The sequence below is a fragment of the Chlorocebus sabaeus genome, chromosome 15 (genome assembly GCF_047675955.1).
Source record: "Chlorocebus sabaeus isolate Y175 chromosome 15, mChlSab1.0.hap1, whole genome shotgun sequence".
In the NCBI taxonomy this organism is placed as follows: Eukaryota; Metazoa; Chordata; class Mammalia; order Primates; family Cercopithecidae; genus Chlorocebus; species Chlorocebus sabaeus.
Window position 1 is genome coordinate 57,057,394 of NC_132918.1, and position 13,413 is coordinate 57,070,806.

General features: G+C 52.1%; 1 protein-coding gene across 1 annotated transcript in view; it reads left to right on the plus strand.

Moving 5' to 3' along the window:
* Nucleotides 1–13,413, plus strand: part of RAB6B (RAB6B, member RAS oncogene family) — a 68,455-nt gene that overhangs the window by 21,819 nt on the left and 33,223 nt on the right. Inside the window, exon 2 of the mRNA XM_008009081.3 lies at nucleotides 9,243–9,301. Within this exon, the coding sequence (XP_008007272.1) occupies nucleotides 9,243–9,301 (59 nt within the window). The remainder of the gene's footprint in view (nucleotides 1–9,242; nucleotides 9,302–13,413) is intronic.

Genomic DNA, 13,413 nt, shown 5'->3' on the forward strand with positions numbered 1-13,413 from the left:
CATATGAGGATTTTTGACTATGCAGGGTATCAGTGCCCAAACTCTTGCCTTCTTCAAGGGTCAACTCTCTATATATTAAAACATCACATTTTACACCTTGAATATATACATTTTTTGTTTGTTGATTGTACCTCAGTAAACCTTGGGGTGGAGGCAGGAAGAGAGGAAGCTAGAGAGAAAAGAAGAAAACCAAAGATGATAGCACCTTGTGCAGGGCAGGAGAGGGGGCTGAGCCCTCCTCTGTGGTGGCCGGGGCTTTGGTCGGGTACCTGAGGATGGGGCCTCTCCCAGCCCAGCTGTGCTGGCAGCATGTTTCTCAGGAATTTGCCTCTTTGCGTTAAAGGTGGAGCCTCGGGGGGAAAAAAGCAGGAGGAGGTCCAGGGTGTTGGTATAGGAAGGAAAACTGAGACTAAATCTTCTATTCTCCAGCCAGTCACCATGTGGAGCCCCAGCAGACCATCATGTCCCCGGCAGCCACAGAGCTGCTGAAGGTGTTCAGGAGGAGCTGGAGGACCAGCCATCCTGGGAACACTCCTGTCTAGAATCTTAGTTTTCCTGATCACAAGGGACCTTTATTTTGCCTTTCCTTTTTCTGCCCTTGTCAATGTACTGTTATGTACATTGACATATGTGGATGGGATCCTTTAGGATGGGGTCCCATAACTGTTATGTGTATGGGATCCTTTAGGATGTACTCGCCCTGTTCCTTCTTGCTGTGATGGGCAGGCTTACTGGGCTCCCGAGCTTGGATAGAGGAGATGGGGTGGGTGCAGGATAGTGAGACGGGGCACTCAGTGGAGAAGTGAGAGGGTCAGGCATCGGTCTGCCTCCTCGCTAGTGCAGGAGAAGGGCCTGGGCCATACCAGCCTACGCCACTGTCTGGCTGACCCCTCCCTCCCTCACCTTATTTCGACTCCTCCCTCCCCTCTACCCTCCCCTTTCCATCTTCTCTGGATCCCTGGGTGAGGCCCAGGCAGCTGAGCGTCCTCTAGCAGAGGGAATTAACACACTTAATTAAAATGTCCAATGAAGAGCTTTACATATTTCTTAATTACCATCTGAGTCTTTTGGGGGATGGTTTGAAATGGGGTTTTTCACGTGTTTCCTCATTTAGCCTACGGTGAGCCAGCCAGCCCCTCAGGGCTCTAGTGGGAGCTGCCAAAGATGCATGCCCAGTTTGGGGCTGCCTTTTGGAGCCCAGGGTGGCAGGGTGGGGTATGGAACGGGGAGCTCCCAAGCTTACCCACCTTTGAGGAAGAATGGGGCTACACTCTCTGTTTGGTGAAAACAGAGCCAAAGGAAACAAGGTTGATGGATATAGCTGGTGTCTCTAACTGTTTCGCTTGTCACCACAGGGCCTGGGGGCCGCACCTCACAGTCAGGCCAGGAGTGGTAGACTATGAGCAGAGGTTACAAGGATGGTGGAGGCCTCCCCACAAGGGCTCTGTGCAGCAGGGATGTCAGTAGCCTGGCCTCTTTCCCAGCTGCAGGACAAGAGCCAAGTCCCTCTGCAGGTCCTTCTCAGCATTTATACCAGCAATTCCCACTTCTGGTCTAGAAACTGAGCTGATGGGATGACTGAGTCAGCCGGGTCTCTGCTAGGACTGGGTTACTGGTCTGCACAATGAGGAAGCAGATTTGCCTTTTCAGCCCTCAGGACCACCTTCTGGCAGCTGCAGACATGATCTGAAATGGGTCTGGCTGCTGGGGGCTGGGGGCCAGGGCTGCAGAGGTTCTTTCCCTGGCATAGGGACTGTTTTCCTGAAAACACAAGCATCTGAGAGGTGGGCAGCCCACCAAGGTGGCCTAGAAATGGCAGTGAGTTATGCCACATCTGTCCTGCCTGCCATCTCCTCCCAGAACTCCTGGGGCCCTAGGCCCTGAGCCCAGCTCTGTGAACCCCAGGAGGATCAGGATCCCACTGTTTGGCCAGGAGCTCTGAGGAGCTGGTGTGTGTGGTAAGTGTGGATGCACAGCCAAGAGCAGATTGTGGGCCAGGGTTCTGCTTGGCTCTGCGAGGGGCTAGCTAGTGGGTGGTGCACCTTCTGCCAGGTCCTGGCACACCCTCCATGCAGTCTCTGGCTAAAGTCTGTGCTCTGCCTCCCGCTCTTCCCAGTTTCTGGCCCTTACAGCAGCCTCACCACCCACATCCACACCCGCTGTGGAGGCAGCAGGGAGGAGAGCTGTCCTTCGTGAAGGGAGGCAGTGTCAGTGGAGGAGTCTGGGGACTTACCGCCCACTCAGCTTTCAGCCTGTGATGTGGGCACAAGACCAGACCAGAAGTCCTCATAGCCACTGACCCCGAAGCCCTGGGTGGATTTGGCGTCACGTGGCAGCAGTGGAGAAATGTGGGCAAATGATTTTAAGCAAAGGAGTCTCAGCCTCACACGACTGTGGTTTCATTCAGTTCCTCCCCCAGAAATGTCATTCCCTGTGACCCCCTCATCTCCATCAATCAAGGCTCAGCCCAAATGGTGCTTCTTTCAAGAGGTTACTGTGATTTTCCCAGCAGAGTGGCCTTTCCTTGTATGGGCCTCTCAGGAGACCCTTCCCGTATTGCCTGGCATTTTAGTATTTGGATCTGTGTCTCGCTTCACCACTGGATATGGATTGCTTGAGGCCAGAGGTGCATCTGCTTTGTCACTACAAATTCTGTGCCCTGCACAGGACTGGTACACAATGAGCCCCAGTGGATGTTTGCTGAATGGCTGGAGAGGCCTCACTGGCCTCTGCAACTACCTAGAAACCACCATAATGTACAAGAATCTGTTTACCTGGGACCTGCCAGTGAGATGGGGGCCTGGGGCCCATGGTGGGGCACTGATGGAGTGAATGGCCCCCATAGGTGAGGTCCAGGTAGGCGAGGTCCAGGTAGGCAGTGGTAGCTGATTGTGAAGGGCCAGCATCCGGTGCACCCTGCATTGGTGGGATTTCTAGGGTACATGGGACCAAGCTCCTCTGGACATCCCCATGGGTGTGCAAGACCCCTGGGACAGTAGTTCTCACTAGGGTAAGAAAACTGTTTCATGCTGATGCCAATAGTGAAAAATAAGCTTACATCTTTAGCTCAGGAGATTGAGTGATTATTGTTAATTGCTTTTTCTGAATGCAGTGCTGGCATTTGTGCTTTTGATCTGACAATTATGAAGAAGGCTTTTATGAGTGACCTGAATCCAAGGTGATTGCTTGGTGTTTTTCCTTGCCCAGTTGGCTTGGGCTCAGGGACTAGCTCTAGCATCTAATGGCCACGAACCCAGGTCGCAGAGAGGAGTTCTGGGCTCCTCTCTGAATCTGACCAGTCACTGGTCCTGTCCCCTGCTCTCCTCCCCATTCTCTCCAGCCCCACTACCTCTGCATTGTTCACTGAGATCCTCCATCTCTGGCAAGATTTCTGCCCCCAGTCCGGCTTCCATAGGCCATTCTGTAGCTGAGTTTCCCCACCCAAATCTTACCTCGAATTGTAATCCCCATAATCCCCACGTGTCAAGGACGGGACCAGCTGGAGGTGATTGGATCATGGGGGCAGTTTCCCCCATGCTGTTCTTGTGATAGTGAGGTCTCATGAGATCTGATGGTTTTATAAGCATCTGACATTTCCCCTGCTTGCACTCACTCCATCCCGCTGCCCTGTGAAGAAGGTGCCTGTTTCTCCTTTGCCTTCTGCCATGATTGTAAGTTTCCTGAGGCTTTCCCAGCAATGGGGAACTGTGAGTCAATTAAACCTGTTTCCTTTATAAATGACCCAGTCTCGTGTATTTCTTCATAGCAGTGTGAGAATGGACTAACAAGTTTTCTTCTTTCTAAAGCACAAGTCTATTGCTCTGATTACCTAATGCTGTGTAACAAACCACCCCAAAACTTCGTGGCTCAAGACCGTAAGAATGTTTACATTGCTCACGAATTTGTAGTTTGAGTAGGACCTGGTAGGGAAGTTGTGGCTTTGTTCCATGAAGCATTGAAGGCGACTTGAAGTCTGCCGGCAGGAGTCACCTGAAGGCTCACTCACTCACTCACAGATCTGCTGGTTGCTGTTGGCCGGGGGCCCCAGTTGGTTGCTGCATGCGTGTCTTCCTCCTGTAGGCTTTCTTGGGCTTCCTCACAGCATGGTAGCTGGGTTGCAGGGCTGGCTTCCAGGGTGTGTGAGTGTGAATGCACTCCAGGCAGAAGCTGTGCTGTTCTTTCTAAGCTAGCCTTGGGATTCCCACAGGGCCATTTCTGCTGTAGTCACAGGCCTGCCCATATTCACTCCATAATGGAATGTCAGAGTTGGATTGTAAGAAGAGCACATGGGGTGGGAATATTTTGTGAGCTCACTATGGAAATTATGAACTGCCACACCTGTTCACACCATCCTTCTGCTGAAGATCCTTTCTGAAGCTCCCACTGCCCTTGGGCTAGAATCCGTGCTCCTCCATGTGGCTGACATGGCCTGTGCCGTCTGGCCCCTGCCCCTGCCTTCGTGCTTCTGTCTGCCCCTCCCTCCCTCCACAGCTGGCCCCAGAGATGGGTTTGGCTTAAATAAACCTGACAGCCACATGGAGCTTCCATGAACAGTGTTTGCCGCTCACTCCTCCCCACACACTGTGTCTGGCTCCACTTGCCCTGAGATGAACCTCAGGCTGAGGGACCTCCAAGTGTTTCCCCCATAGCAACCTAGCCTGTTGCCTCCTGTTTCTTCTCACGAGCATTTTCTCTCCCTGCCTCTGTGCCTTTGCGCACATTGTTCCCTCTGTCTGGAATTCCCCTTCACCGCCACCCACAGCCTTCCCCAGCCCCACGGCTGCCCTGCCGCCTCCTTGTAGCCATCCTGACTGCCCGGCCACCTGCACCCCTGCCTTTGGGTTCTGCCACTTTGCTGCTGTCAGACCTTTACATAAACCAGCACAGCAGAGTGGATGAGGCATCGACTCTGGCTCAAATCTGTGCTCCTATTCCAGCTCCACCACTTCCCAGCTCTGTGACCTTGGAATAATAACTAACTCATTGGATCGTGATGAGGATTAAATGAGAGAACCTAAATAAAGTGCCAAATTCTCGTCTGCTGCCAAATAGAGGCCCAGTAAGAGTTTGAGTTTCCTCTCCTTCTTTCTAGCATCTCCTGGTAAATGCTCAGTAATGAATTTTCTCACCCTCATTTGGTTGAAAAAGGAGAAATGCATCTCCCTGCTTAATCATGTGGGACTAAACTACCAGAAGATTACAAGAATATTGCTGAGCCATGAGCAGAGAGAAAATAAAAAAGCTCAATAATGATTTGCCTGCTTATTTTTAATAAAACCTGCCAGTGGAGCTGAATCTTTGTCCTCAGGAAAAGCTCCACTTTGCTGCAGTGGTGTCCGAGAACTGCGGTAGAAGCACGGCGGTGTGACCTTGAGAACAGAGCTGGCGGGAGGACAGCTCCCACAGAAGCTCTGGCAGCTGTTGCGAGGCAGGGGGACACAGGAGGAGCTCCTGGCTCTTCCATCTACCCGCCTGCAGGGCTGCTGGGATGCCCTGTGCTACTGCTCCTCTCAAGCTGAGTGGGAGTACCCGGTCATGTGGCTAGGAATGGGTACTGCCCACCGTTTATGGTTGGGGGACTGAGAAAGTAGCCAAGTAGATGCAGTGTGCAAGCTCTCCATTTGCAGGTTCCAGCACCTTCCACCCTGGGCAGTTGTTGAGGGCAGATGTGGGCTAAGGAAGGGGTCTTTGCCCTTTAGAGGGGAGAGGCGCTTAGCGCAGGGCAACCCCTTACCCACTCAGCTCCTTTATGTGATGCCTTGGGCAGAGGCTGGGCAGAAATGGACAAGAGGAGCTCCTTTTACTAAGCTCTGCCTCAGGTCTGCGAACGCTTCCCCAGAGACAAAGCGTGGAGGTCAAGGGTCTTGGATACCACTGCAGGGGTGTAACACATTACCCTGGCTGGTGTGATGAGAACATGGGTCGTCTTAGCGGGCTCTGAGGTGGGGAAGAAGGCTTCAGCTCCGAGAAATGAGAAAAACAAGCTTAGAGGAATAGCGTAAAGTTATTGCCTTTTGCATAAAAGCAAGAATGAGTCCCTCATCCGTTTCAAGCCTGAGTTGGGGTGCTGGGCCCCAGATGTTAAAATTGTCACTTTCCGAGCCCTCCTTGTGCCTGACAGAGCACCTCCAGGGCACCTCAGTGACCAGTTTCTGACCTTTCAGATTGGGTCAAGCCCCTCCCAAGTAGAGAAAGGCCCCCAGTTCCAGACTTGGCCTGGGATGGGCTGTTCCCTGGAGCGCCACAGCAATGGCAATGATGGCCTGGCAGAATCCTGAACCCAGCATGATCTATCAAGGAGTACCCGGATAAGAACTGAGCACCTGGTCAGGCAGCCACATCCCAGCCCCACTCAGCTGTCACCCTGGGGCAGGAGCTGCCACCTTATGGCCCGTTGTGTGAAGTGCGGATGACATTAGTGCTGCCCAGAGTTGAGGGCTGGGAGGTGTGGTGCCGGGTGTTGCTGCAAGCTTCGATGGGCAGGTGCCAAATCTCCTCTGTTTACTGTTCTCATGTCAATTCTGTGCCTGACTCAGCTCCTACTATGTGCTTGGAACATGCTCTCTAAATGCTGGGGTCATGTGTTGCGTATTATGGTCCTAGTTTCTGTGCATTCCCCCATAGAAAATATTGGCACTGGCCAGGACCCCACACCTAAAAGCTCCTCCTGCACAGTCCCAGTAAAAAACTTTTGGGGGATGTTTTCCTGCCACCTAGACCTGTGAGCCAGCACTAATCCACTGCCAGTGGCTGGTGTCTCAAGGAGGGGCACCTTGGCATTAGACGGTGTTGCAGGGATTTCCAAGTTCTCAGCTACTCCATGAACTTCCTGTGCCCTTAGTGGCTTTTTGGAGATTCTGCTTTCTCTCCTCTCTGTGCTTGGAGGCCCCAGGGAGGAACCTACCGGGAGAAGAGGCTCAGTATCTTCCCGTCCATCTCCCCACCCTGATCCCTGATGCACGCCCCTTTCCCTAAGGTGCAAGATGCAGAGCGTTGCTGCCGAGGGAAGTGACCAGCGCACCCTGGGATGCCTCTCTTCCTGAGGAGGCAATAACTTTCCATGGCCTCTCAAAAAGGAGGATGCCGTGTTCTCCCCAATTGCATCTGCCTCTTGCTAGCTCAGGGTTGCCCCACTTTTCCCTCTGTGGTCCTCAGCCAGGTGCCTGTGGCTTCATGGCCTCAGAGCTGATCCTCCAGGTGTGGGAGGCCCCCTACTTCTGACCTTCATGTGAAATTTAAGGGGAGATTGAAAGCAGTCAGAATGCTCTTTATAGCCTCATTTCTATCAGAAGTGTAAAAGGCTGCGTCCAGGTATAATTAGAAGAGATCCTGGGCACATTTCTGCTCACCCCAGAAATGTTCTTTTAAAAATGGGGCTGTTCTGACACCAGCTGGTACCCTACAATTCACTTCTGGCACTGACCACCCAGGGTTGGCATGGTGGTCAGTATTCTCCAACAAGGTCAGAATCCTGACCTGGCAGAATCCTGAACCCAGCATGACCTATCAAGGAAGACCTGGATAGGAACTGAGCACCTGGTCAGGCAGCCACATCCCAGCCCCACTCAGCTCTGACCCTGAGCCAGGAGCTGCCACCTAATTGCCCATTGTGTGAAATGGGGATGACTTGAGTGCCGCCCAGAGTTGAGGGCTGGGGTGGTGGTGATACATATATTTTTTCCATCTGATATTCCGGAAACTGCCTTACCTAGCTCGGTTACCTGCTGCCTCCTTCCACTTTAAAACATTTCCCATGTGCCTTGTACTTTTTACCTGATTTAGTTCTTACTACAGCCCCCTAAAGTCTTCATTGTTAATATATCCATTTTTAAATGAGGTACTGAGGTCCTGGGATGGGGATCACCTCAAGGTGACACAGCTGAAAAGTACCCCAGTAGGATTTCAATCCAGCTAACCAAATTTGGGTTAAAGATGGGGTCTTCCGAGTTCACCCCAAACACAGTGAGTCAGATGCTCCTTCTGAGTCAATGATCATCTTTACCCTAGCACATGCTGGCGGCTGGGAGCTAACTGCACTTGTCTGGTACGTGGTGCACCGTTGAGGCTTCAAAGCTGGTAAAGGGCCTTTGCCAAGGGGTCCTGTTGGCTTGTCCTGCTCCCTCCAGGGAGTGACCAGCCGCCCCACCAGGCACAGCTTGCGAATGTCCTGCCAGCCTGGGAAATGGGTGGGCGAGGGCGCTTTTGCTTTGCCTGCCAGCGTTACCTGTCCTCCTGCAGCCCAGTGCAGAGAGGGCTCTGAGCCAGCACAGCTGGACAGATTCCTCACTGAGCCTCCCAGGGCCATGGCGCAGACATGATGGTATAGTACAGAGAAGCACCGTGCAGGGCCTGTCCTAATGAATGTCCCTTGACTGCCCTCTTCTCCCACTCTAGATGGTTAGAAATGCAGCAGCTGACATTTCTGTCACTGCCAGGCCCCAGGGGAACTGCCCAGGGTGAGGTCAAAAGCCAAATTTTACAGTCTGGGAAATTAGCAGCATTTGTAGGATTCCCAAGAGACATCCTGGTTTCTCTCAGCCTTGCCAGTGGTTCTCAGTTGGGGTGTCACTGCCCCTACAGGGCATTTGCAGATGTGTGAGTGAGTCCACAGTTGTCACAATGACTGCGGATCGATCCTCCTGGCATTTGCCCAGCGGGGTTCCAGGTATACTAACCATCCTGCAATGAGTGGGACGGTCAGGTACACAAAGAATAGTCCTGTCCATGAGAGACACTGGGAAATGACATTTGCCTCCCCGCCCTTGGTTCCTTAGAAAACCACTGTCCCCACCAATCTTCAGGCTGAATTAACAGGAAATAAAGGGCAGGTTTCCATCCCAATGTATGACCAACAACCAAGTGTACGTGGGCAAGTACCAGAGGAGCCTCCTGTTTTGCGTCACTTACCCTGATTCTTCATAGATGGTTCTTGCATCAGCTGGGTTCTCCTGGGTCAAGGAAGACCTGGATTTGGGTAGTGGAAATTCATGGGGCAGTGGGACACCTCCTCCTTGGCAGCAGCCTGGTGCCTGGCAGGAATAGCTCTCAGCCGACCTGGGATAGAGACTCGGTGGCCACACCACGGGGTCCTTGGCGGGGACCTATCTCCCACTTCTGTATTTCTGCAACTCGGCCTTTCCTCTGTGCTTTTTGGTTTTATCTGTTTTCTTCAAATGCAGTGTGTTTAGAAGAGCCTAGCTCAGATGCCGTGACTGAAAACCTCTCTCCTTGTTGTTTTGCAGTCGGGAAGACGTCTCTGATTACGAGGTTCATGTACGACAGCTTCGACAACACATACCAGGTGAGGTCCTGGGTGCTCACCCTCCATATCACCTGGCAGCAGCCGGCCTCTCTTTGAAACTTGCTGAGCTGGGGTGGGAGTGGAATGGCTCTGGGTTCCCATGGTGTCATTTCGCTATGGAGGAGCTTCCCACCTCTATACTGGCCCCATCCCTGTAAAGAGCTTGAGCCCTTCTGAAAATCCACACCTTGGTAAAGGAAACGTTTTCCAGAGGAAAATTCTAAAAATAGAGAGAGTCTGTGTTCTCTTGTTCCTCACAGGCAGATCCAAACCATGATAGTGTTTGGTTATTCAGGGGAGTCATCATGTGGAAGAGGAACAAGATGAAAAATCAGAGAGGTGAAAATGAGAGTGTTAGGCGAGCTTGCATCTCATGCATGGTTGTAATGGTTGTGTTTGCTGGGACCTCCTCTCTTTCGCTCCCTGCCCCCTACACACACACGTGCGCGCACACACACATGCACACACATACATGCATGCACACACACACGCACACACACGCGCACACACACGCACACATACACGCATGCGCACGCACACACGCACGCACACACACATGCGCACACATGCACGCACGCCCACACACGCACACACGCGCGCACGCACACACGGTTGCTGAGGCACTTCCTTCCTTGGAGAGGCTGGTGTGATGAGCTTGCCCTGCCCTACATGGGCAGGAGGCTGGATGCAGTGACCTCTGCAGCTCCTGGCCCTGGAGGGGTAGTCTGGGATCAATCAGAGGCCCAGAGGTGGTTCCAGGTGCCCTGAAGGCCAAGCTCTTGGGGGTTAATACCATGTCACTTTCCTGGCACCCTGGTGAGTAGGGAGGTTTGTGCAAGTAAGGTGAATTTTCCATGCAACTATAGCTTTTTGCAAAAGGCACCAAATGTAATCATTTCAACTCTTTTAAGGAAAAAAGGTGCTGTTTTCTTCCTTAGATAGAGACAAATAATAATGCATTTTTCTACACCAGTGGATTCTATGAGATACTAATTCCAAGAGGTGTTGGTAGATGTGGGGCAGGTGGGTTCAGAGCTTGTACAGATTTAGGGAACACTGGGCGAACAAAAGTAAATCTGCTGTGCTGCAGGGCTTCTCAGAACCTGACTGTATCAGTGGATGGTTTTGATTTATTGAAAGAGAGATATAGTGTGTAGGATCTCCCAGATGTATTTGATCATGGAATCCCTTGGTCATCGAGTTCTCAAAGGACAAATATTTATAGAACACACCAGGGACTGCTCTTCTAAGATGTCCCTCCGCCTTTCTGGATTTACAGAGTATGTGGAGCACAGCTCACTGCAGATTGCAGCTCTGTGTCTACTTTTTAGTCTGTCTCCCTCCCTCTGGACCAATTATCCTCCTTGCCTTAAATACAGCCCCTCTGTCCACCTCTCTCTAATCTTTACTCTTTCTCTGCTGTGGTCTCAATTTTTACTTTACCTCTGCTTCTGCTCTGCTGTGGTCTGAAATACTGGCTAGCCCATGGACTTGGTAGAACTGACCATAGGAATTGACAGAGGCTCTGGGAGAGGGGCCCTGGCTGATGTGCACAGCCTCAGGCGTGGACTGTAGGATGTTCACCTTGGTCACACTTTGTCTTTGTTGTATCCTCTCTGGGCCAGGGCTTTGTAGCACCAAGCCTGTCCTCCTAATGAGGGGAGTTCTACTGGATCAGTTTGAATTCAAGATGACAGCTGCAGCAGACTTAGTTCTGAAGTCTGACTTGGTATTCATTTATTTTTGTGCATGCATGTGTGTATGTGAATGATCTCATATATTATTTGGATTTTTTACTATTAAGTTACTTATGCCTCTTGTTAGTGTCCCCTTGAAAACAGTGAGACGGTTGGTTGGTTGGTGTTCTTGGCAGTGGTGGGTGACAAAGGCCTCCTCCCAGGCCTGTGCAATGGGTCCTGTCAGTGTGGATCAAAGCCTCAACTACTCCCCATGTCATTCAAGGTCCTCAAAATCATGCCCTACCTCCACGTTCAGTGTCATCTCCCATTGCCTACTGCTTGTCCCCCATCCTGTGGTCTAGCCGACTTCCCTGCTCCTGCTGCTCTTGGAGTGACGCTGTTATGCTTCCGCACCTTGGCTCATGTCATTGTCTCTGCCGGAATGCCTTTTCCTCTCTTCTCTGCTGTGAGAATTCTCTGGATGCATCAAGGCCCGGAGCACATGTTTGGTCTGAGTGGTGAGGCCCTTTCATCCTCTGTCCCCTCCATGGCCGTCTCTCCTATAGCATCATCCTCAGGGCTGGTTTAGCCTCTCAGCTGTGCAGTAGCTCCTGTGCGCTTCTGGCTCTGGGCTGGGCTCTGCGCTTGGCTGAGGCCAGGACCCTCGGACCCACCACTGCATTCATGAATCTAGCACAGGCCTGACCATACTTGGAGTCACCAATGCCTGCTGGCACACACAAAAGAAGCGTGGAGAGTTGGCCTCGGGTTTTAGACCCATCAAATCAAGAGGCCCCAAGGACCCAATGTGGTGACAAGACGGAGAGAAACCTCAGAGAGGACTGCCCTCCCCATCCCAGGCTTTCTCTTTTTTTTTTCAATATTGCAGCAGGTGGAATTCCTTTCCCAGTGCCCTTAAAAATGGTAATTAGGCTGGGAGACCAGGGCTCCAATTCTGTGCATACAGAGGCTCATTTTAATGAAATCTGTGGAGATGGAGAAGGGGAAATGTTATTTTGTGTGTTTTTCCTAATGTAGTGGCAGAGGCATTTGAGAAGTAGACAAGATCCCAGGGTCTTTGGGGGCTCAGCAGACCTCACCCCAAGTTGTGCCCCTGCACCGCAATCACTCCTCACCACCCCTTCAGATACCCTTCCAGCTGTACAACCTGGCAGAGCTGCCTTGCCTTGATTGACTGAGGTGCCCAGACAGTTCCTAGAATGGGATCTATCCCTCCTTCCCTCTTTTCCTCTCACGCTTTCTGTCTCTGGCCCCACTACTCCCCTCTCGTCCACTCATTCTGACAAAAAATGTTTGTCAAATGCCTACTCTATGTTTGGAGAGGCAGAAGAAAGTGGCCTGGCCACAGAATCTGGCCCTACCTTCAGCCAGGGCATGGAGGTCTGGGAGGGGGGTGTCTAACCCTATCGTCAGTAACAGCTGCTGAGTTCTCCCTCGGTCTAAAGCTGAACGTGCAGGAGACCCTGAGGGGCTGGCATGAGGACCTGGATGTGCGGAACTGGGTTCTACAGACCTCTCAAGACTTTTCGTCTACCTGATAGGCCCCGTGAGATGCCTCAGGGGAGCAGGTCTTCCACCTCCTCTTGCCTCACACTTACCTCCTTACCCCCAAACACACACACACGCATGCACACACATGTTCTCATGACACATGTACTCTCTGGCCTCTCAACACCCTGCCCATCACCCCATCTAAATCCACTCACTTGAAGAAGTAAACAAACAAGAGTCACAGCCAGATGAGATTCATGTCTGCAGTGGTTCTCTCATAAAACCCCAACTAAATAACTACTTTCCAAATTTATGATAGAAAAAAACCTTCCAGTATGTGCACTGTGATGAGACTTGGCTGTCTTTGGGGTCAGCCCCCCTTCCTCTTCTGCAGGCCAAATGAAACATACCTGCAGGCCTGGTCTGTGAGCCACCTGTGTGAAACCTGCACTCACGCCGCCGTGGAAGGGTTCAGTCTCTGCAGGTGGCTGCTGGGAATGGAGGGGGAGGACTTGGTAGCAGCACTCTTCTGGGGTCTCTCATGGGCCCCCTGTCACTCCTGGCTGCCTGTTAGCGTTACCTTTTGGGAAATTCACGGGCTGGCTCGGGCATTCGCATGCTTAAAGCCTCAGCAGTGATTGTGAAGCACTTAGGGCCCACTGGCACATCCCTGGGCCTCACACCATGGCACAAATTAGGAAACCACTGACCTAATGGGCTGTCCCTGGGAGCAGGTTCCTGGCCTGCCAGCGCTCACTCAGCTGCTCTCAGGAGGACACACTGACAGCATGGAGGAGCATTTCTGGAGGCCTGTGAAGCTTTACCTGCGCTGGGTCCCTTCTTGGGTCCCACAGAGCCGTTGGGAACAGAGTGGCTGCCTCCTCGCCCTCCCAGGCCAAGGGGTTGCCTGAGATGTTCTGG